This window comes from Pipistrellus kuhlii, unplaced genomic scaffold, assembly GCF_014108245.1.
Source record: "Pipistrellus kuhlii isolate mPipKuh1 unplaced genomic scaffold, mPipKuh1.p scaffold_m20_p_11, whole genome shotgun sequence".
Lineage (NCBI taxonomy): Eukaryota > Metazoa > Chordata > Mammalia > Chiroptera > Vespertilionidae > Pipistrellus > Pipistrellus kuhlii.
In genome coordinates this window covers 51,833,407-51,857,056 of record NW_023425416.1, presented here as the reverse complement: position 1 = coordinate 51,857,056, position 23,650 = coordinate 51,833,407, and the positions used below count along the sequence as shown (strand labels likewise).

Sequence of the window (23,650 nt, the reverse complement as noted above, 5' to 3'; positions counted from 1 at the left end):
TTCCCCCTGTGCTCAGGGCGCGCTCCCCGCGGCAGGAAGGGAGGCCAAGGGCGCCTCCTAGGGCTGCAGTTGCGTTGACCCTGCAGTAAGTCACTGGCGGGTGGCGGACAGCGGTCAGCGGGGGACCCCTGGGGCGTGAGGAGGAGAGCACGTGGCTTTCTCTGTCGTCTTGGTGCCCGATTCTGTGAACCTGTGTGTGAGGAGCAGCGTGTCCTGCTGGGCGGCCAGGATGCGGGACTGATGGGATCTGGGATCTGGCCTGGAGCTTAGCCTTCGCCAGTTCCCTGGGACAGGCCTGAGGCGGGCACGGGGGGCGGGGCATGTCCGCCGGCTCCGCGTTGGCCTTGCCAACTGCTCTGTCCCTGGTTGGGTGGCCCTGGCTGCAGGGCAGGCTCAGAAGTCAGCAAGGTCCTCCCTGGCTGTTCTGCTCCAGCCTTTGGGTTTTTAAAAAAAATTTGTTGGAAAGAAAGAGAAAACATCAGTTTCTTGTTCCACTTATGTATTCATTGGTTGATCCTTGTATGTGGCCTGACCGGGATCAAACCTACAACCTTGGTGTGTCTGAGCTGCCGGCCAGGACTGCTCCGGCCGCTGGCAGCTCACCTGTAAGACCTGCCGGGAAGTGTGTGAGAGTTTAGACTTTGTAGCTGTGGCTGAGCTGAAGCAAGTAGAAGGGCCAATTAGAGGAGGCGCGTGTGGGAGGGAAGGAATTCTGCGCACGAAGAAGGCCGAGCAGAGGGAGCGAGTGCTAGTTGTGTCTTGTCCTTTAGACAGGCTTGCTGAGCCGCACATTTCTAGGATAGTTGAAATGCTCTTGGTGGCTGAATCCTAAGAACGTGGCTCCAAACAAGAATGTGGCCAAAATCCGGTCACCGCTTTAAACACTGACGTTGAAGTTTTTGCCTAAAAAACACTTGGTGATTTTCCGTGAAGATGCAGGACTCCCAGTCCCCGGGGCTGACCCCGGTTGGCTCCTGAGGCCTGCGCGTGAGGCTGCGGCACCCGCACCGAGGAGGGAGCTGGGGGGCCGGGGCCACCCGGCCATCCTCTCCCCAGTTTCGGGGTCTGATGAGCAATGAGGTCAGGAGGCCAGCAGCCAGCACACTTTCCCAAACTTCATTCGGTGAAGTCAGCAACCATTTGGTTTTGAGCTACAGCACGCACTTTGAATCTTTTGTCGTAGAATGAAAACTGTCAGAAGCTTAGCTTTTAACTGCCACGTGTGAAGTCAGGTGAGCATGCTTTTGTGCTTGGATTTAGTGGGAACCTTCCTTTCTCTGCACTTTGCTCTGCGCAGGGCACCTGGCGGGGGAGCAGCAGAGCAGGTGCTGCCTGAGATGTTGCACCCCTCCCCCTCCCCTCTCCCTCTCCCTCTCCCTCTCCCTCTCCCTCTCCCCCTCCCCCTCCCCCTCCCCTCTCCCTCTCCCTCTCCCCCTCCCCCTCCCCCTCCCCCTCCCCTCCCCTGCCCTCCACCAGGACAGACACTGACCCCCCCCCCCCCCCCCCGCCCTCACAGTGAGGCCACTCTTTCTTGTACTGAGATGGGAGGTGGCTGGGTAGCCAGGAAGTTTGGGGAGTCGGTCGGAAGGCAACTAGCAGGTTCCTGTACGCACCTGCAGGAGAAGGAACGCCTGTTATAACACAGGACTACTGAGTTCACGTCTCGTGTGTTTAGGATTGAGTCGTGCGTGGAGAGTGCTCGCAGAGGAAGCGTCACACCAGCCCGGTGGTTGGTTGGCGGTGTGCTCCGCGTGTTCATCACGGGGCCCTGAGGATTGTAATTTTTTTTTTTTTTTAATATATTTTATTCATTTTTTACAGAGAGGACGGGAGAGGGATAGAGAGTTAGAAATGTCGATGAGAGGGAATCATTGACCAGCTGCCTCCTGCACACCCCCCACTGGCGATGTACCCGCAACCAAGGTACATGCTCTTGACCGGAATCGAACCTGGGACCTTTCAGTCTGCAGACGGACGCTCTATCCACTGAGCCAAACCGGTTTTGGCTGTAATTTGCTTTAATTGGTTCTCGGAGGCCACATGGTACGCGGGCAGAGGTGTAATTCATTTCACTTGGGTCTGCTGAGCCTGCCACCCACCTCTGGCACACACTCCTTCCTCCGCCCCGCCCCACCCAGCCGGCAGCCAGCGGGACAGTGAGGTCTGGGCTGGGCCTGGGCCTTGGCCTCAGTCTGCACTTTTCTGTCCTCAGTCCCTGCCGGGCGTGGATGGTGAGAAGACTGGGCTAAGCCTTGGAGGTGTTTTCCTGATCGGTGTGACTCTGAGTCCTGTCTTCCTTTCTCTCCTGAGTAATGTCTTTAAAAAAGCATTTATTGCCGAAACCAGTTTGGCTCAGTGGTAGAGCGTCGGTCTGCGGACTGAAAGGTCCCAGGTTTGATTCCAGTCAAGGGCATGTACCTTGGTTGCGGGCACATCCCCAGTAGGGGGTGTGCAAGAGGCAGCTGGTCGATGACTCTTTCTCATCGATGTTTCTAACTCTCTCTATCCTTCTCTCTTCCTCTCTGTAAAAAATCAATAAAATATATTTTAAAAAAACAATAAAAATAAAAAAGCAGTTATTTATAGTTGTGACATAATATATGTAATATAAAACTTACTATCTTAACTGTAAAAATTAAAACTAGTTGTAAAAAGCACGTAACGTGAACTTTACCATCTGAACTGTTCTGATGGGGAGTTCAGGGAGTCGTGTGTGACAGTCTGTGGAGCCGGTGGCGTGTGGAGTGTCACTACACAGATGTGTGTTTTTTTTAAGTTTCTTTAACTATGAGGTGACTGAAGTGTTTTATTTTTTAAAATATTTTTATTGATTTCAGAGAGGAAGGAAGAGGGAGAGCGAGTGTTAGAAACATCAGTGATGAATCATGGATTGGCTGCCTCCTGCACGCCCCCTACTGGGGATCGAGTCCAAAAGCCTGGGCATGTGCCCTTCACTGGAATTGAACCCGGGACTCTCAGTCCACTGGCTGACGCTCTATCCACTGAGCCACACCGGCTGGGGCCACACAGGATGTTAAAGATCTACGCGGGCCCCGTCGCTGGGGAGGCCGTCGGCGGGGAGGGCCGCTGAGCCTGCCTTGGACCTCGTCTTGCCCCCCTCCAGGGCGCGTTGCCCCTGAGTGCCGTGCCCATCAGCGGAGACCACGGCCCCAGGCCTGCCCTCGGGGCCTGTGACAGTGCGGATTTGCCCGGGTCCATGCGAGGGAAGGGTTGCGAGCAGCGTTTGTCCGATGGACGCTGTCAGCTCCTTCCCCGCGCCCTTGGACTCTGGGACCTCGCTGTGTCTGTGACCCTGGTCCGTGGTGGGTGGTGGCTCCCAATGGCGTTGGCGGGGCTGTCCCAAACCTCTGCTGATGACCCCCAGCGTCCAGACCGGGAGGAAGCTGCCTCCTGTCAGGGAGTCTTCTGAGCTGGAGTGACTTCAGGGCGACACCTGGAGTCTCTGCCGGTGACTAAGGCTCAGCACCTGCGCTGACGCCGGGATGCGAGGGCCGCCTGTGCTTCAGTGAACGAGACCTGTGCTGCCCGGGTGCTGACCCCTGTGGCCCCGGCTGAGCTGGGCGCTGCTGACCCTCCAGAAAGTCTGTATTCAAGTTGGACTGACCTTAGCGCTAACTCCCGAGTGCGGGCACAGCCTTGTGCCAGGTGCAGCCTAACTGGTGGTTTCAGTGAAGATTTCGCTTTTGACTTTCTCCAAACCATTTAAAACATGTGAAATTTTATTGTCTTTGATTGGCTTTTAGAAAGAAATCCCATTACCTTAAATGTTTGAATTACCCTGACGGGGTAGCAGCCTGACAGGTAGTGCTGCTCTAGGTAACAGCGGCCGGAGAGGGCAGCCGCCGCTGCCTCGGTGGGCGTGGCTCGCCATGGGTGAACCTCAGGCTTGGTTCTTGGAAGGGGAAGCCAGCGGCACTGCTCTCCCGGTTCCCGCTAAGGGCTGCTCCGTGGTTTCTGCGGGAGGACAGGGTTCACTCTGAATTGAGTTGGTGCCACAGTGCGTGTGTCACTCCAGCTCAGAAGCCGTAATTGAGGGCCTGCCCCTGGGCGGCGGCCACGGCAGAGCTGCTCACCCCGGGCGGGGGTTCAAGATGGGCGTAGTCCCCGGGCCCAGGCCGCCCCGAGGGCCGTGCTGCAGTCACAGCGAGGTGGAGGGTGGTGACAGGACGCCGTCCTGCTCGGGTGCCTGGGCCGCGCGGTCACTGTCAGCTTCGCTTCTCCAGTGTGTCCTTGCGACGGGCGAGGGAGCTTCCAGCACCCGCTTCCAGGACAGTCTCTGCTCTAGATGGGTTCCTCCTGCCCATCCCCCAGAGCAGCTGGGACAGGAGGCATGCGCACAGGGTGCAGGGGCTGCGGCTCCCCCCTCTGGGGAGGACACCTCCCTGCAGGGAGCCCTGGCCTGGGCGCCCAGGCCAATGCTCTCTCATCTCCGGGAGGTCCCTCCGGAGCCATTTCCCCCTCCACCCAGGCCGGGCTCTGTGGAGGTGCTGCGGGGCGGTGCTCGGCGCTGGGTGCGCGCCTGGCCCGGGACGGATCGGTGGGGCACTTGGGGCAGGTGTGCAGGTTTTTGCAGAGGGGAGGGGCAGCCCGGTGTCCGCTCTAGGACAGCAGTGACCACGGGACCGGGTGTGTCTGCGCTTTGCAGGCTCTGACACTTTCAAGTTTTCCCTAACCCTGGGGTGGACTGTCCGGGACAAGGGGTGCATGCTTCCTGGCAGCTGTGCCCGTTTTCACTCCGTGTGCCATGCTGCTGAGCGTGCGCACGGCGAGCCGGCCTCCACCCAGGCTCAGGGAGGCCCCTCCTCACAGCGGTGGGTTTCTCTGGGGTCGGGCACTGCCCTGGGTCCTGGCACAGACATGGGTGCTCGGAGAGAGCCTGGCAGTCCTCTCGGTGGGCTGGTGAGAGCACGGAGGCCTTCGGGCGCCCTGGGAGGCGTGCGCAGCGCTCAGGCCAGGGGGGTGTCGGGAGACTGGCTGACTGGTCCCCCGCGGGCTCCGGGACCAGGTTGGCGCGCTCTCTCTGGGTCCCTGAAGAGCGAGGAGGGGGGCTCTGCAGGGCTCCTCTGAGTGCCCACATCTGAGCAGTCCGCCCTCCAGAGGGCGTCCTCGGGAGGTGGTGCCGCCTGCCAGCTCGGCCCCGGACGTGACCCCTGCTGGGGGAGTGCGGCAGCGGAGACACAGGCTGCTCTTCGCCAAGTTCATGAAGATCTTTTCTCCCAGCATGGAAACCAGCGCAGCTGGAGCTGTGCCTGGGACAGGGCGCTGCTAAATGCGGAGCTCTGAGTCATGTGTCCGCGATAGCAGACGGGCTGGTGTGTCAGTGACGGGGCGTGGCTCACCCGGGCTGCCTCCACAGGAGGGGAGTGTTAGAACGGAAATCAGTGAGAAAGTAAAGGCCGGCGGGGTCTGAAAGGAAGCAAACTGAAGGGTAAAGACATAGAAGCTAAAGAGCAGTCCTGTGTCCTCCCCGATCACCCTGAGGGTGTGCCTGGTGACACGCTAAGTCCGCCGCGCCTTCCAGCCCGGCCTGCGGTGCTGGTTGAGCTGAGCCACTGATTAGTGAGAATTACCGCCTGAGGAAGGAAACTACGCAACAAGAAAGGAAACTGTAAAGTTACAATTTGAGATAGCTTAAAACAGAAGACCTGAGCGCTTTAAACCTATACAATGAAATAAACTGGGAAAGGGATAAAGAGCAGTTAAGCCAGGAGATAGAAAAGGAAATGCAGAAAAGAAAACCTTAGCCACCATGCGCATGGACAAAGCTCTCCCCGCTGTGATTGGTCCTGTTTACTTTGTGGTGTCCCTTATTGGACGGATACTGAAGATTTAGGGGAAAAATGTTTGAGGAAATTGTGGGTTCACATACAGGTGTCAAACTTCATACGGAGAGGTCTGAGGACCTTTCCCCAGTTTGCCCCAGGGCACTGACTGGCAGTCCCCACACAGGACATGGCATCAGTTACAGCCTCACCGGCCTCCTCCTGTAACCCCTCAGCTACCGCTTTATCCTCTGGTTCTATAATTTTGTCACTTCAAGAACATTACAAAGTTAAATCAGCCCTGGTTGGTATGGCACAATGGTAGAGCCATAGGGGCTGCGGGTTCAGTTCCTGGCACATACCCCGATTGCAGGTTTGATCCCGCCCTGACCAGGTGTGTGCAGGAGGCAACCACAGGACATGTTTCTCTAAGATCAGTGTTTCTCTCTAAAATCAATAAAACATTTAAGAAATTGATCTTACAGATGGGGGAGGGAAGCATACACCTGTCTGTTGCCGCCCACATGCACCTAAGCGGGTGCCTGACCGGAACCACCTGCGTAGGACAGGCTGCAGCCGGCCACACCTGCAGGGCCTTTCCTCTTCCAGCTTCCTGGGGGGGAGGGGGGGGAGGTCACGGTTTGACACTTCCTTTCTTGCCCGTGGACTCGGTGTATCAGTTCGCCTCTGCTAGTGAGCGCGGCTTGTGTTCTGAAACAAACCTGCTTTTTCTGTATCCAGGGCAATGCCCTTGAGCTTGCTCTCTGACCTGGGACTATTTACAAGCATGTTGTATAGTGCTCAGATGTTTTCCTTCAGTCGGTGATTTCTGACTTGACTCCTGTGGTTGGAGAACACATTCAGTATTACTTGGGGCTTTGAGTTTGGAGAGGTTGGTTCGTGGCTCCAGCTGTGGTCTGTCTGGTCCGTGCTCCCCCAGCACTGGGAAAGGACGAGGGCCTGCTGGCCGGTGGGAGCGGTATGGAGCCGGGGGAGGCTGACCGGCGGTACTGTGAGTTCTGTGTCCTTGCCGATTCTCTTTCTCGTTCTGTCCGTTGTTGAGAGGGTGGCATTGAAGTTTCCAGTTAGGATGGGGGTTTCAAATCCTTTTCTCTGTCTATCCGATTTTACTCTACCGGTTCACACTCTGCTGGTCGGTGGGTGTCCATCTGTGGTTCTTCTTGGCGATTATCGTTTTGTCATCGCGCTGCCCTCCTCTCTCTGGTGATTCTCTTCGCTCTGAGGGGCTGGGAGGAGGGCGAGTGCTGCTGCTGGCAGTGGGGATGCGGTCCCAGCCTGGCCTTCTCCGACGTTGCCTCGGGTGTTCGGGGCCTGGTCACAGCTCGGGGTGCAAGCCTAGGTCCCGTGGCCTTTGCTGGTGCGGTGGGAGTGGAGCCCTCGGCCGGAATAGAGCTGCTGTTGTCCAAGTGCTTTGTCTCCTCCTGCTTTTAGCTAGAGGGCAGCTGTGGTTGGACCTTTCTGGTCTCACCCGCTGGCATTTCTGGGTTGCCAGCTTCTTCAGCTCCGGTTCTGGGACGGATGAGTCAGGGAGGCCCAGGGAACCACCATCTGCCTGAGTCCCGGGTCCTTGCTGCCTGCCCTCTTGTTCAGTTTACAGGTAATGGGTAGGAGTTTTCGGTGGGGAAACCTGGAAAAATATATCTACTCCATTTTCCTGGAAGTAGAAGTTCAGTGTCCTTTCTCCCATGCTTTGTGTTTTTGAGGTCTTTTTAAATGAAATCCTTCCTAATTCTGACATTCGGCTATATTTAAAAATATATATATATTTTTATTGACTTCTGAGAGGAAGGGAGATGGAGAGAGAAACATCAATGGTGAGAGAATATTTGATTGGCTGCCTCAGTATGTCCTCTACTGGGGATGGAGCCTGCCACCTGGACATGTGCCCTGACTGGGAATTGCACTATGGCCTTCTGGTTCATAGTTGACATTCAACTGCTGAGCCACACTGGCTGGGCCTAAATTTTTTTTTAATTCTGCTTTTTACATTTGTGTGTATCATCCACTGGGATTTATCACGTTTGTGATGGAAAAGTGAGGGAGGAGCCCAGTTGTGTTGGCTTTTTGCATAGATGGCCACTTGTCCCGACACCTTCAGCAGCTGCTCTGGGCCTCTCTCCGGTGCACAGCCAACTGGTACTCCCCTGAGACACTTAATACCGTAGCCTTAGCGTAAGTCTTCGGTGTGATAGGACACCCAACCTCCAAAATGGTTTTACTTTCTTGGGGTTTGGCTCTGTTTCATGAATTTTAGTTCAAAAAACAGATAACAAAATCAATAGCAAAAATAATCCTATTGGAATTGGTTGGATTTGCATTAACTTTAGCATAAACTGCCTATTTCAATGGCAGCTTATTTACTTTCGCATTACCCAGGCCAAAAATGTATCACATGGTCCCTTGACAGCGTGGCTCAGGCAGAGCTTGGCCCTTTGTAGAACGGGAGCTGTGTTCCCCTGTGTGTAGCAGCGGGTCTGAGAAGCCGGCCTGGGAGGGGGACTGGGGCAGGTTCTGGTCAAGTTGCCATGCGAGGGCAGGAGAGCCAGGGGAGGGCAATGGCACCGAGTCTGCAGATGCACGCTGAGTGAGTGAGTCCTGTGATTAGTGCGTGGGGTGTGAGGAGTGAGCATTGGTGGCGGGTCTCTGCAAATAATTGGCTTTTTTAGTCTTTTCAAAAATATTTTTAAAGACTTAGTAATTGTTATATTTACTACATTGCGTTATCCCTATACACACACATTTTTCCCCGTGGGCCATTGCAGAGTGAGTTATGGAGATTTTTGACACCGTATTCCTGAGTACTTTGAAATTGAGGACCATCTCTTATAGGAACACACCACCATCAGCTCACCCCGAAAATTAGCACATCCCTCCAACCCACAGGCAAAGTCCCCAGCTCCTCCTTTGTGAGCAGACTGGTGTGTGCTTTGTTTTTGAAGTAACTCCAGGATCTAGTCAAGGTGCATTAACTGCACCTGGTTGTGGCCTCTAAACCTAGAACAGTCCCCTGGTGTGTAGCGGTGTGAGCATCTGGACAAGCCAAGCCAGTTGTCTTGTGGAAGGTCCCACATTCTGCATTTGTCTGATCGTGTCTTCATGACTCCTATATTAGGAGTTAGGTCTAGAGCAGCACTGCCCAACAGAAATGTAACCTGAGCCACATAGGTCCAAGACATGAAATAAGAAGTGGATTTAAGTCTAATAATATATTTAATGTAATATGTTTCTTTACCATCTATGTATATAAAGAGCCAGGGTCCGTAACATCCAAAATGACAAACGGACGACCGCACACCGGAAGTCAGTCCTGCAGTCAGTGCTGGGTTGCTGTGGTGACTCAGCACTGACTGCCGAGGGGGCTGTGATCAGGCCCAGAGAGAGAAGCAGGGTCTGATCCACAGCCTCCGAGGCAGCTGTTGATCAGCCCTTGCCTCTCTCTCCAGGCCTCGCCAGCAGTCCCACCTCTCTGATCAGGCCTAGAGATAGGTCCAGAGATGCTGACTGGTATAGAAACCGACCAATCAGAATCAAATCTGGTTGAACTGCAAGGAGCCAATGGCTGTATAGGAGGCAGAGCTTTTGACGCTGACTGGCATAGCAACTGACTAATGAGAACCTAATCTGGGTGAACTGTGAAGGCAGAGCCTAAGGTATGGGCTAAGGAGAGGTTTTAAGGGCAACAGCTCTTTGATGTAAGGTGTAAGAAAGTGGTTCAATTTTTTAATGACTCGTTTGGCAGGATAGTGCGTATGGCTGGCTATCAGTCCAGATATAGGGATTATGTATTTTTGACTGCCAAGAGCATCTCCTCCTGCTGAAAAAGGCTACCCTCTGCCCCTTAAGCAATCCTATCCCATATAATCTATCAATACTAATAAAAGGGTAATATGCTAATTAGACCAGGTTGACTGGCCATCTCCCGGACGTCTGACTTCCTTCTGGATAAAGCTTTGGTGGTAGGGGCTGAGGCAGAGGCAGTTAGAAGTGAAATTAGGCTGGCAGAGGAGGGCAGATGGGGGCAAAATCAGGCCAGCAGGGGAGGGCAGTTAGGGGCGATCAGGCAGGCAGGTTAGGAGCCAGCAGTCCCAGATTGCAAGAGGGATGTCTGGCTGACGTAGGGATTGGGCTTAAACCGGCAGTCGGACGTCCCCCAAGAGGGTGCAGGCAAGGCTAAGGGAACTGGACCCCCCTCCCTCCCAGTGCACAAATTTCATGCCTGTCTGGATCAGGCCTGCGGGGATCTGGCCGAAACCAGCTCTCCTACATCCCCCGAGGGGTCCTGGACTCGGAGAGGGCGCAGGCCAGGCTGAGCGGCCCACCGGTGCACAAATCCATGCACCAGCCTCTAGTTAATGTTTATCACTTCATGTATTTTTCTCCAAAACCTTGTTTCAGTATGTAATGAATACTTAAAACGTATTAATGATACATTTTACATTTCTTTTTATTTAAAATTTTTTTTAATTGATTTGAGAGAGGAAGGGAGAGGGAAGGAAAGATAGAAACATCAATGATGAGAGGGAATCATTGATAGGCTGCCTCCTGCATGCCCCACGGTGGGGATCGAGCTCGAAACCTGTGCCTGTGCCCTTAACTGGATTCAAACCCAGGACCCTTCAGTCTGTAGGCCAACGCTATCCACTGAGCAACACCAGCCAGGGCTTTACATTTCTCTTTATGTGAACTTTTAAAAATTCAGTGTGCACTTAACATTTACAGGGCAAGCCACATTTCCAGTGCTCAGTCGCCACCTGTGGCTGGGGCTGAGCGGACAGTGCAGGATGAGACTTGATCCAGCTCAGGACAGATATTTCTGGTAGCAAAGTTATTAGTATGCCTGGGCACAAGTTTGAAACCAGGGGGCTCGCTGAAGTCTGAGACGACTCCTCTTCTTTTTCAGGCTCTGAGTGCTCTGGCATGGAGCGGGCGTGCAGGGGGTGAGGACCCGGCCTGGACCGCATCACTGCCTGCCTTTCACCCTGGGACCGGCTCGCGCAGACTCGCCCTGGAAGAGGATGTCTGGGGGCCTTTTGCTGCTGCTCCCCGCCGGGGGGCGGGCCTTGCTCCTCCTGTTCTGCGTGGCCACGACCCAGTCCCACTGGCCAAGTGAGCCGGCGGAGGCCGCCAGGGGCTGGGAGAACCAGCTGGAGGCGTCCATGCACTCGGTGCTGTCGGACCTCCCGGAGGCTGTCCCCACGGTGGCCGGCATTCCGGACGGCACGGCTGTCGTCGGCCGCTTGTTTCAAGTGACCATTCCTGCAGACGTAATTGCTTCTGATGGAGAAGTCATCAAGGTGAGCCGGATGGAGGGGAAATGAGAAAGAGTGGTCGTATGCCACTGCAACGTTAGGCTTTGGTGCTTCAGTTCTATGCTCTAGTGGTTCCGAGCTCACTTTCTCCAGAACCTACTTACTGTCCCTTAAGAGGGGAACGGTCACGGATGTTCACCAGAGGGTCCCCATAACCTCAGGAGAGCATCCTAAACCTTCATTCTCACTCCTGTTTTTAACAAATACATTTTTATTGATGTCAGAGAGGAAGGGGGAGGGGGAGAGAGAAACATCAGTGATGAGAGAGAATCTTTGATTGGCTGCCTCCCACCCACCCCACACTGGGGATTCAGTCCACAGCCCGGCATGCACCCTGGCTGGGGATCGAACCGTGACCTCCTGGTTCATAGGTGGACGCTGCCCCCTGAGCCATGCCGGCTGGCCTGACTCCTATTTTGAGGGTCAGGAGCCTTGGCTCGTGTCCTCTGGAAGATTCTTGGTCCTGCCCTTCGGGGTTTGGCGGGGAAAGGCCTGTGTACAGGAAAGGCCTTTCATTAACCATGGGGTCCACCAAGGAATGCAGAACTTTTCAGTGCTTTGAACTAGTTTTTAAAAGTAAAGTATGAATAATATAGGAGTTTTGCTCTAATTTAGTATTGTACATTTACTAATATATTTGGTCACTTAGGCACCGAGGTTAGAAAGGCCCTGAGGAGAGGGTGACCATGCCACGCTCCCCTGAAACTCGGCAGCGCCCCCCTCCCCCCGTGCTCTGTTCCTTTCCCCGTTGGCCCTTCTGTAGGCCGAGCTGGTTCTCGAGGGCCTGTGATCGCAGAGGGTCCTGCTCCTCCACACGCCGCTCTCTTCACAGCTCCTCCCAGCTGGTGGGTCCCGCATACGCACAGTAACCCGGCAAGCCTAGTGCTGGTCTGGCCATCAGGTGGAGGAGGACAGTTTGGGGTACATTTCTTGCCAACTGCAGACTCCATCTGGATATCCAAACGCTGCCGTGGTTGCCTCGATCCCGTGGCCGTGGCCTGTCTTACGTGGGTTCGTCCTGACCACAGTGCCTGGCAGTGCTGAGTGCGCGGGACAGGCTGGGTCCGGCAGGGACATTTAACAGGCTTACTGTCTGGAGGAGGGAGGCTTCACTGGAAAACAGGATTTGGTCTGAGCATATTTATCCAGAAAGCAGACCACTTAGCAGCTGATGAGCCTGTGGAGAGCAAGATGTGTGCTCTCCATCCGACAGCTCGCTGCCCCGGGGACGGACACACACACACACACACACACACACACACACGGACGGAGCAGCCGCCTTCCTTCCTGGCGCTTTGTTTCCCTCGTCACAATGAGGGCGTAAACATCGCGTAGAAAGGGAGAGAGAAGCTTTTGTGGTTCCTCCATCGCTTTCTGTTTTCATCGAGAGACACCACGTCACACGCCCACCGGACGCGCTAGGCCTGGGATCACAGTGGATGTATTTTCACTCGCTGGGCTGTAGTTTTCTCCTGGGCTGAGAATATAATGTAACTTTCTTTTTCTTTTCTTAAAATATGTTTTTATTGATTTTAGAGAGGTAGGGAAAGGGGGAGAGAGAGAGAGAATCATTGATCAGCTGCCTCCTGCATGCCCCCCACTGGGGGTCGAGCCCACAACCCAGGCATGTGCCCCGACTGGAATCAAACCCAGGACCCTTCAGTCCACAGGCTGATGCTCTATCCACTGAGCCAAACCGGCCAGGACCCCCCATCTTTGTTTTTGACCCCTTGGTCTGTCCTCCACACGGAGGCAGGAGACATCGTTATCTTCACAGCTCCTTCTCAGCGTTAGGGAGCTGCACTGTGATCGAGCCCCTTTCCCTCTGTGTGCCATGCCCCAGCCACAGGCGCCCTGTCTGCTGCCCCGCCAAGCTCGGGTCCCCCCAGGCCTCCGGCTCCCTTCTGTGGGCACCCCTGGGCCAGCCTGAACACCCCCGGGGCCGGGGAGTCCTCCCTCCACCCGGTGGAAGTCGCTTTCCTCACACCCTGTGCTGCCTTCTTAGCGCATTTCTGTATTTGACATTCTCCGCCGTTCGTCTGCACGGCGACTCTGTCACACAGTGCGCCCTCGGATGCTGGGGGCTGGCGGCAGGAGTGAGGACCCGCAAACCCGCTGTGACTGTCAGAGCCACCGGGCCGTGTGCAGGGAGAGCGCAGCCCGTGCTGGGGGGACGAGACGAAGCCGCCTGTGGGTGCCGAGGGGAGCGGCGGTCTAGCCGGTTTGGACATGGCTGGCTGCCTCTGGGGGCTCATGGACAGAGCATCCGCCGAGCTCGCTGAGCTTAGACTGGGGGTGGTCACCTGCTGGCTGGTCAGGGCTGTGCCTGGCTTGTGGTGGAATAAGAAGCGGACTGAGGAGCAGCGTGGCTTTCCCCTGTGGCCCCTCGGCGGCCTCGCCGGAGACAATGTGGCTTCCCTGCAGCCGGAGCGGAGCGGCCCTTGCCGGGCCCTGCTCTCAGCGCTGGCAGGGCCCCGTTGTTCCCGGAGAACAATGGCCACTCTGGCCGGGAAGGAGAGCTCATGAAAGGAGCGTTTCTGCGATGCGGAGGGCTTGTGGGCACCGCCTGTGCCTGCGGGAGATGGACTGCAGTTCCTCCCGCCTCGTGGGTGCGCCCCTGAATGGGCCCCTTGTGAGCAGCCAGGAGGGGGCCGCCTGGGGGGCGGCGGGGGCCAGCCGGGTGGCTGTCAGGAAGCGCTGGCCTGATCGCTTCAGTTCAGATCCTTACGGAAACAGGCTTCTGCGCTTTGAAAAAGTCCCGACAAGGCCCGGAAGGGACATGGCAGAGTGGAAACGGACTATGGAGGCCTTGGCAGGGACTGGCACCGAGAGGGGTGTGAGCGCTGTCACGCCGCCCCTGGCCCTCACTTGTGGGGGGATGGGCTAGTTTTTGTTTTAAATGCAAGCAGGCACCTTTAGGTAACACGCTTCATAACAGACCAGAGGGCATGACGGCTGGGCAGGTGTATTCACGGCATGGTCCTGTGGCCGTGGCCTTGTGCCTAGTCTGGATCGGTGGTCTCTCATGGGTGTGGGTTCTAGGTGGCAAAACAGGTCTTCTTGGTGTGAACAGGTTTTCTCTGGCCACAAGGCCACGGCCACAGGACCACACTGAGAACACAGCTGCCAGCCCAGTCATGCCCTCTGGTCTGTTACCTAACGGTGCCTGCTCGCATCTAAAACAGAAACTAACCCATCCCCACACGTGAGGGGCAGCGGCGCAGGGACAGCGTTCACACCCCTCTCGGTGCCAGTCCCTGTCCCAGAAGCCAAAGGTCACGGAACTAACTGGGCCCAGGGTGAGTCCGGTTTCAGCCCGCCTTCCAGTTGTGCCTGGCAGCTGGCACCCTGTGCGTGGCACCCTGTGCTGACGCGAGGACTGAGGAATGGAAGCTCCCGCCCTTTGCTCCTCCTCCGGGGGTGGCATGGGGGGGCCTGATGGGAGATGCTGTGCTGCCGGGCGGTTGTGCGGGGCCGTCTTCAGCCCGGGGTGTGAGGGTCTGCTGGGAGAGACAGTCCGGACGGAGCAGGGTCTGCTCCTCGTCCGCTGGCCCGGGCGGAGGGGAGACCACGCCTTCCCCCTGGCAGGAGCCCAGGATTGCGGCGATTCATTGTGGGCAGCCTCACTCAGGTCTGCCCAGGCCTGTGTTTTGATTCTTAGTGGTTTTGGATGTACATTATGGGTCAGGATTTCTAAAACGGGGCGTGTGGTGGTTCGAGGTCTCATTTTCCTCCGTGCTGGGCTTGCCTTCCCTCTCAGAAGCATGTCCGCGCTGAGGTTGCTGACACGGCCAAGGCTTCTGGCTCTTTCTGGCCTGGGTTTCTCACGTGGGCTTTGCCCCTCGGTCTGCCTCCTGAGCTATTGTTCCCACTGCCTGCCCAGGCGCTGCCCAGGCTCTGCCTTATAGGTCAGCGGGCCTGTCTCCGCCACCAGGCAGTGGGGTGGGGCGGGCTGAGTGGCCGGAAACCCGGGGGCGTCCATGTTGGGACCAGCCTGTCCGCAGCCTCCCGTACTAGAGCTGGAGCACCCATGAGCTGAGTCGCCTCTCCCCCGCCATCCCAGCCAGCAGCCCTTAGGAGCTCGTTGGGGGACAATGTGAGGGGGCAGTTACCAGAGGCTCCAGAGCTAGAACCTCGGGTGCCGGTGCTGTGGACCGAGGGGGAGTGAGTCCTCCTTGCCCCAGGCCCCCAGGCATCCTCCCCCTCCTGCGGACGGGGGGGGGGGGGGGGGAGTGAGTCCTCCCTGCCCCAGGCCCCCAGGCCCCCAGGCTCCCTCTCCCTCCTGCGGATGGGGGGGGGGAGTGAGTCCTCCCTGCCCCAGGCCCCAGGCATCCTCTCCCTCCTGCGGACAGGGGAGGGGGGAGAGGGGGAAGGGGAGTGAGTCCTCCCTGCCCCAGGCCCCCAGGCTCCCTCTCCCTCCTGCGGATGGGGGGGGAGTGAGTCCTCCCTGCCCCAGGCCCCCAGGCATCCTCTCCCTCCTGCAGACAGGGAGCAGGTCCTGAGGGCCTGGCCCGCCTTTTCCCTCGGCCCCGCTTCCCCTCCGCCTTCTCACTCCCTTGGCGCTTTGGGCTCCTGCTTTGGGCTGTGGCTCGGAGACAAGGCCTCTGCTCCGGGCAAGGCCTGGGCAGCTGCTCCCTGTGTGTCCGGGGAGCAGTGCCGAGCACTCAGCGCGGGCCTGGCGCTGTGATGACAGGACTGCATCGCCTCCCTCTCAGATAGGGAAGCGGGCGGAGGGTGGGCCGGCCTCGGCCTGCCTGGACCTGGGCCTCAGCCCGGCTCCTGCCGATGGGGCTTCCCCGGTCGGCTGTCGTTACAGGACGAGTCCCGGCTTGTCCCGGAGCCGTCTTCCTCCGCAGGAACTCTCGGCTGCCTCACCGCACCCGTGGGCCCTGAGGGGAGGGGCCAGAGCTTTGAGAGCTGAGGGTGGCCGACTCCATGGACTGAGTCCTGGGGGACGGCCACGGGGGACCCTTTCCGTGACGGGGTGCTGCCAGCCCTCGGGCCTGTTCAGACTCCCCAGCTCAGGGTCTTCCCCAATGGCCTTGGGAACGCGGGTGCCAGCGTGGACTGGACTTGGCCAGGTTCCCGTGGAATAGGTGTGTTTGCTTCCTGAGTCTCCTCATTCCCTGATGCTCCGAGCTTCTGCTTTGGGCGTGAATCCGGAGCCAGAGGCCTTCTCTTTGGTGCACACAGCAGGCCCACGATGCCCGAGGTGCAGGGCTTAGAGTCACTCAGTCCTCTCCTTCCTGCCCGGCGCCCACAGGCCTGGACGCTCTGCTCCGGGCTGCGGGCCCCGGTGAGGGCCGGATCTGCAGAGGCTGAGGCAGGCGGTGCAGGGGCGTCGTGGCTGTTTCCTGCCAGACTCGTCCTGGGCCTGCGGCGCTGGAGGGCGACGGGAGGAAGGTGTCTGATCAGCACAAAGCGGGGTGCGCTCCCCTCAGCTAGACACGGTGCGTGTTCTCTTGCTTTGGGGAAACCCGGCTTTTCTCCCATGTTTGGCTGATGGTACACGACATCGACATGGTGGAAGGTTCCTTAAATACACTCCTGTCTTCTGAGACTGGCTGAGTGGGAGCCTAGGCCAGAGAGTGGCTGAGTTTATTCCTGGGAAACGCCCACGGCAGAGCAGGGGCCGTGGGGGTCAGCAGACAGGATGCTGGAGGGTGGCCCTTCTGTTTAACATGCCTGTGCAGCTGGGCAGCCTGCTCATCTGCTGATGGAGGCACTCAGGGTCGGACACAGGCCTAGCTGCTGGCCACTCAGGACTGGCCCTGGCCTGGCCCGCCCGCTGGCACCCCCCTTTGGAGGCTCTCCTGGCCCCTGTGCGGTGGCTGTTCCCTCCTGACTTCCCCAGAGCTCCAGCCCCCCCCCCACCGCCCCCCTCTGCCAGGGTGCTCTCCCTCAGTGGTGGCTCTGGCGGGGGGGGGGGGGGGGGGGCAGAAGCCGAGGTCCACACCCAGATCACCCGCTGCCCGCTCAGGACCCAGGTCCTGCCCACCCTGTAAACATCTAGTTCCCCAGCTGCTCCCTTTGGGCCTTCATCTTTGCTGCTGCTGCTTTCTTTTCTTTTTTCTTTTTTTTTTTTCCAAAACAAGCAAACTTTGCTTTCTATGTTTTTAGGTGATTGTGGCTGTTTACATATTTAATATACTTGAATTAAAAAAAAATGTAAAGCACAAGTTTTTTAGCCAAAACACTTGAAAATTTTTTTGTTGCTAAAAAAGCTTGTAAAGGAAAATATATTTAATGTTCATGGTCTGGAAATACCGATTTCTACAGATCCTTGACCGTTTCTGACGCCGCTGTGCTGGCAGCGAATGGCAGTGAGTTGGCGGGTGGGACTAGCGATGTTGGCAGGCGGTGCTCCTGCGGGGGGGAAGGCAGTGTCTGCAGAGGCAGGAGGAGCTGAGGGCCTGCAGGCACAGTGGGTGAGGATGTGGCTGACATGTCGCTGCTATAAGCCCCCAGTGTCCTGTTTTGTTTAATGTGTTTTTGTTGATCTCAAAGAGGAAGGAGGAGGGCGAGAGACAGAAACATCCGTGATGAGAGAGACTCATTGATCGGCTGCCTCCTGCACGCCCCACACTGGGGATCGAGCCTGCAACCCGGGCCTGTGCCCTTGACCAGAATCGAACCATGACTTCCTGATTCATAGGTCGATGCTCAACCTCTGAGCCACCCTGGCCAGGCCCCACGGCATTCTTAGGCCCAGTGCCTTCGTTCTGGGATGAGACCTGTTCGAGTGCCAGCCCCGCTCTCGCCACGTGGCCTCGAGTGAACCGTTGGCCTTTCAGGCTCGACCATCCGGCAGCCCAGCCTCTGCCGACAGCTCAGTGAGCCGGAGGGAGGGACTCAGGGACACCCAGCCTGCCGCACACTCAGGCGAGGCCAGTGGTGAGCTTGTGACTGTTTCCGGTGAGGCAGCGACCGGGGCACTCACCTCGCTGTATCTCTTCCAGGTGTCGGCTGCAGGGAAGGAGGCCTTGCCGCCCTGGCTGCACTGGGACCCGCAGAGCCGCAGCCTGGAGGGCCTCCCCCTCGACACGGATAAGGGGGTGCATTACATCGCGGTGAGCGCGGCACGGCCCGGGGCCAACGGGAGCCACGTCCCCCAGGCTTCCAGCGTGTTCTCCATCGAGGTTTCCCCGGAGGACCACAGCGAGCCGCAGGCCGTGCGGGCCGCCCCGGACCCCGGGGAGCCGGCGGCCTCCGCCTGCGCTGCCGACGAGCCCGTGACGGTGCTGACGGTCATTCTGGACGCCGACCTCACCAAGATGAGCCCACAGCAGAGGGTGGCGCTGCTGCGCAGCATGCAGAGCTTCTCGGGCGTGGAGCTGCCCGGCATGAAGCTGGTGCCCGTGGTGAACAATCGGCTGTTCGACATGTCCGCCTTCATGGCCGGCCCGGGCAACGCCAAGAAGGTGGTGGAGAACGGGGCGCTGCTGTCCTGGAGGCTGGGCTGCTCCCTCAACCAGAACAGCGTGCCTGACATCCGCGGCGTGGAGGCGCCCGCCCGGGAGGGGGCCATGTCCGCCCGGCTCGGCTACCCCGTCGTGGGCTGGCACATCGCCAACAAGAAGCCCCCTCTCCCCAAGCGCGTCCGGCGGCAGATCCACGCCACCCCCACCCCCGTCACTGCCATCGGCCCCCCCACCACCGCCGTCCCAGAGCCGCCGTCCAGGATCGTGCCCACCCCCACGTCGCCAGCCATCGCTCCTCCCACCGAGACCATGGCTCCGCCGGTCAGGGACCCCGTGCCTGGGAAGCCCACGGTCACCATTCGGACTCGCGGGGCCATTGTTCAGACGCCAACCCTGGGCCCCATCCAGCCCACTCGGGTGTCCGAAGCTGGCACCACGGCTCCCGGTCAGATCCGCCCCACGATGACCATTCCCGGCCACTTGGAGCCCACGGCGGTCGTTACCCCTCCCACGACTACCACCAAGAAGCCACGCGTGTCCACGCCAAAACCAGCCACGCCTTCTACCGACTCCTCCACCACCACGACCCGAAGGCCCACCAAGAAGCCGCGCACCTCCCGGCCGGTGCCCCGGGTCACCACCAAGGCGCCCGTCACCAGACTGGAGACGGCCTCCCCGCCGACACGCATCCGCACCACCACCAGCGGGCTGCCCCGCGGCGGCGAGCCCAACCAGCGCCCCGAGCTCAAGAACCACATCGACAAGGTGGACGCCTGGGTGGGCACCTACTTCGAGGTGAAGATCCCATCGGACACCTTCTACGACAGGGAGGACACCACCACCGACAAGCTGAAGCTGACGCTCAAGCTGCGGGAGCAGCAGCTGGTGGGTGAGCAGTCGTGGGTGCAGTTCAACAGCAACAGCCAGCTGCTGTACGGCCTGCCCGACGCCGGCCACGTGGGCAAGCACGAGTACTTCCTGCACGCCACCGACAAGGGCGGCCTGTCGGCCGTGGACGCCTTCGAGATCCACGTGCACCGGCGCCCGCAGGGGGACAAGGCGCCCGCGCGCTTCCGGGCCACGCTGGCGGGCGAGCCGGGGCCGCTGGTGAGCGACGTGCACAAGAGGATCGCGCTGGTGCGGAAGCTGGCCTTCGCCTTCGGGGACCGCAACTGCAGCACCGTCACGCTGCAGGGCATCCGCCCCGGCTCCATCGTGGTGGAGTGGACCAACAACACGCTGCCCCTGGAGCCCTGCCCCAAGGAGCAGGTGGCCGCGCTGAGCCGCCGGATCGCAGAGGACGACGGCAAGCCCCGGCCCGCCTTCTCCAACGCCCTGGAGCCCGACTTCAAGGCCCTGAGCGTGGCCGTGACGGGCTCCGGCAGCTGCCGGCACCTGCAGTTCGTCCCCGTGGCGCCGCCCCGCAGGGTGCCCTCCGAGGCGCCCACCACGGCCGTGCCCGACAGGGACCCCGAGAAGAGCAGCGAGGACGACGTGTACCTGCACACGGTCATCCCGGCCGTGGTGGTGGCCGCCATCCTGCTCATCGCCGGCATCATCGCCATGATCTGCTACCGCAAGAAGCGCAAGGGCAAGCTCACGCTGGAGGACCAGGCCACCTTCATCAAGAAGGGCGTGCCCATCATCTTCGCTGACGAGCTGGACGACTCCAAGCCACCGCCCTCCTCCAGCATGCCCCTCATCCTGCAGGAGGAGAAGGCCCCCCTCCCGCCCCCCGAGTACCCCAGCCAGAGCGTGCCCGAGACCACCCCCCTGAACCAGGACAGCGGGGGCGAGTACGCGCCCCTGCGCGAGGAGGACCCCAACGCGCCTCCCTACCAGCCGCCCCCGCCCTTCACGGCCCCCATGGAGGGCAAGGGCTCCCGCCCCAAGAACATGACCCCGTACCGGTCTCCCCCGCCCTACGTGCCCCCTTAACCCACAGGCGCCTGGTGGAGGCAGGGCAGGGCAGGGCCCTGGAGACCACACGGTGGTGTCCGTGGAGACGGTGGCCCGCAGACCATCGCCCCTGGAGCTGACACCTGACCTAGCACACACTGGCGCGGGGCAGGACACGCCCGCCTCTGTCCTCCTGACCCCGAGCGGCCGAGAGGCCTGGGGACACTTCACTTTCTTTTTGCCTAACAGCTTTCTGTTTGTCCATAGAGAACTCTGCGAGCCCCGGGCGTGGGGAGGCTGAGCAGCCCAGAGCTCGCAGGCAGTGCCGCGCCTCCGGCCTCTGCGTTTGCCTTTAACACTAACTGTACTGTTTTTTCTATTCACGTGTGTCTAGCTGCAGGACGTAACATGGAAAACAGTAGCTGAAGATTACATTCAAAGGACTTTCTTAAGGTTAAGTTTTTACATTTAATCTGCTGTTTACCTAAACTTGTATGTATAATTTTTGGGTGGGTGTGGGAAATTGCTTTGCTAAAAATAAGCTCCCAGGGTGTTTCAAACCTAGAGAAGACCACGGGACAGTATTTTTTATCAAAGGAATCCTATTTTTTCACACTACGTAACCTGGCTGCTCTGATGCCCCAGAGCGGAACGGGGCCTCCCGCCCTGGCTCAGGGGCCAGGGCCCTGGTGCTGGGCTTGCTCCCCACCGTGGCCACGGCTGGAAGCAGGAGGGGCCTCCAGGCCGTGGACACCCCCCCACACCCCCTGCACGCTCGCAGCTCACCACCCAGGGGTCTTCATTTCCATCGAAACGGGGCTCCAGGAGGCATGGGCCACGGCCCCAACCTCGGTGCTGCAGGGTGGGCCAGCTGCTCGGGTGCCTGGGGAGGTCGAGGGGCCCGACCGCATCAGCCTGGTTTCTTTCACCTTCTGTGTTTTCCCTCCTCAAAGGAGCACCATGGCTTTTGAAACACTTAGTGGGGGACATTTTGGTGAAGATGCAATATTTTTATCTCATGTGATGCTCTTTCCTCACTTGACCTTGGCCACATTGTCCCCACAGTCCACAGCCCCCCACCCTGACCCCCACCCTCTTCTCTGGCGCTCCAGTGCCAGGCCCGGGGCCTGGCGGCTGGGAGGGGCTGGCGGCTGGGGAGGAGTGCCAGCAATAGTTCGTAGTGAAAACCTGTGGGCTCTCAAAGCTAATTTTTTACTAAAGTTTTTATACAGCCTCAAGTTGTTTTATTAAAAAAAAGATTTAAAATGGTGATGCTTACAGCAGTTTGTACAAGCTCTTAGTGTCGACTCCATGGAACTGACAGCTTCGCTCATTTTGATTTGGTTTTATTTTTTGCCCCTTCTTTCCTTCCTTCCTTTTTTTGTTCGTTTGCCCCTTTCTTTCTTACCGGTTTAAGTTTGGGGTTACACTGGGGTCCTTTGGCCTTTTTTAGCAGAGTGTCCGTCTGTCCGTCCATCTGCATCTGTCCCGGGACTCAGGGCGCCCCTCGCTGGAGCCGCCTCCTTTGGGAGGAGCCATGGGGCGTGACCTTGAGGCTGAGCGGGCTGGCGGACGGAGGGGAGGAAAGCCTTTCCAATAATGCCGAGCGTGGTGGGCCGGCTCCCTGGGACACGAGCAGCACTTCTAAGCCATATAGACCTGCAGAGGCCCGGGCTGCTCTGGAGGGAGGCCCCGAGGTCTGCCCCCGGCCTTCTCCGCAGGCCCAGCCCTCCCTGCCGGCCCCAGTGGAGCTTGAGTGGGCAGTGCTGTGGGGCGCCGGCAGACGGAGGCTCTGTGGACATCGGGTGACCAGGCCTGTGCCTCCAAGTCCTGATCCAAGCCAGAGTTCCCCGATGCCCCAGAGGCAGGAGCACACGTGGGTCTGACCTGGAGAGGCCATTTTTGATGACCTCATCAGAAAGTAAACAATTCTGGCGTTCCAGGTGAGGGCTCTGACAGGCTTTCCCAACAGCACAGTTGCCCCTAGCAACCCCACCATGAGGCACGGCCATGCAGAGATGTGGCTGGCCCAGAATGGCCCGTTGCCATAGCAACTGGAGGCACTGGGGCAGTGAACAGAATAACAAGAGCAACAATGCCCTTGCAGGCACCCCCCCCCTTCCCCCCCTACGGGCTGCTGATGGCCCATGGTGTCGGACTCTGAGACAGCCGGCCTCACATTCAAGTGTTCACCAACCACTGGCGTGTTTTATTTCCTTCTGTATGGGTTTCAGACGTGTTTTCTGCATTCTGTATAGAAACATATCAAACTAAATAAAAGCAGTGTCTTTATTACAATGTCATGGCCTCCGAGTGTCTATTTCCGCCCTTCTACATCTGGGACATAGCGGGGGTGCGGGCCCCCCAGCCTTACCGCTCTGCGCCCCTCAGAGCAGGTGGCTGTGCTCTGCCCACAGGTGAGGCTCCGAGGACTTGTGCCCGAGCCCGCCAAGACAAGTCTCAGTTTCTGGGGGGTGGGGGGTGGTCAGAAAACTCAGTGAAGCCAAAACCGGTTTGGCTCTGGTAGAGCGTCGGTCTGCGGACTGAAAGGTCCCAGGTTTGATTCCGGTCAAGGGCATGTACGTTGGTTGCGGGCACATCCCCGGCAGGGGGTGTGCAAGAGGCAGCTGGTCCATGTTTCTCATCGAAGTTTCTAGCTCTCTATCCCTCTCCCTTCCTCTCTGTAAAAAATCAATAAATATATAAAAAAGAAGAAAAGAAAACTCAGTGAACCTGGGCGGGAGGGGCTGGAAGTGGGCAAGGCCCTGCCACAGGCTGCCCGAGCGGGTGCCAGCCCAGGGCAGGAGTCCCTCAGCCTGGGCCCCTGCCAGGATGGGCACTTAGGGACTCCTGGCTGCAGGTCTGCCCTGCTCCTGCCCCCATTGCCTTGTGGCTTGGAGCTGGCCACTTTCCCAGACAGGCTCAAGGCAAGCTTGGCCTTGGCCTTGGAGTGGGGAGAAAGGGAAACCTGTTTGTGGCCCAGCTGTTCTGCCCGGGGTGGGCTTGGAAGTCCTGGGGCCTGCCCCCGAGTGCCCTGCTAGGATGGGCGGCCAGCTGGGCAGGCTTATTGTGACTCACTGCCAGGAAGGGGCTGGGAGGCCTGGGACGCTGCCCGGGGATGGGAGGCGGGGCCACAGCTGTGTCTTCCAAGGCCATTGGTCACAGGACAGCTAGTACCTCTTCTGGGAACCGCACCCCCTCCTCACCATCTCCACCC

General features: G+C 58.6%; 1 protein-coding gene and 1 long non-coding RNA gene across 2 annotated transcripts in view; both read left to right on the top strand.

Annotated features, from left to right (window-relative positions):
• DAG1 (dystroglycan 1) overlaps window positions 1–22,731 on the top strand; it is a 35,849-nt gene extending 13,118 nt beyond the window's left edge. Inside the window, exons 2-3 of the mRNA XM_036432276.2 lie at window positions 10,705–11,098; window positions 18,073–22,731. Coding sequence (XP_036288169.1) covers window positions 10,820–11,098; window positions 18,073–20,472 — 2,679 coding nt within the window. The 5' untranslated portion in view covers window positions 10,705–10,819 and the 3' untranslated portion in view covers window positions 20,473–22,731. The remainder of the gene's footprint in view (window positions 1–10,704; window positions 11,099–18,072) is intronic.
• Window positions 1,525–22,731, top strand: LOC123652083. The gene is made up of 4 exons (XR_006741187.1): window positions 1,525–1,556; window positions 7,840–7,854; window positions 9,513–9,514; window positions 20,744–22,731. It is a non-coding gene; the product is annotated as an uncharacterized LOC123652083 (long non-coding RNA).
• Window positions 22,732–23,650: the final 919 nt, after the last annotated feature.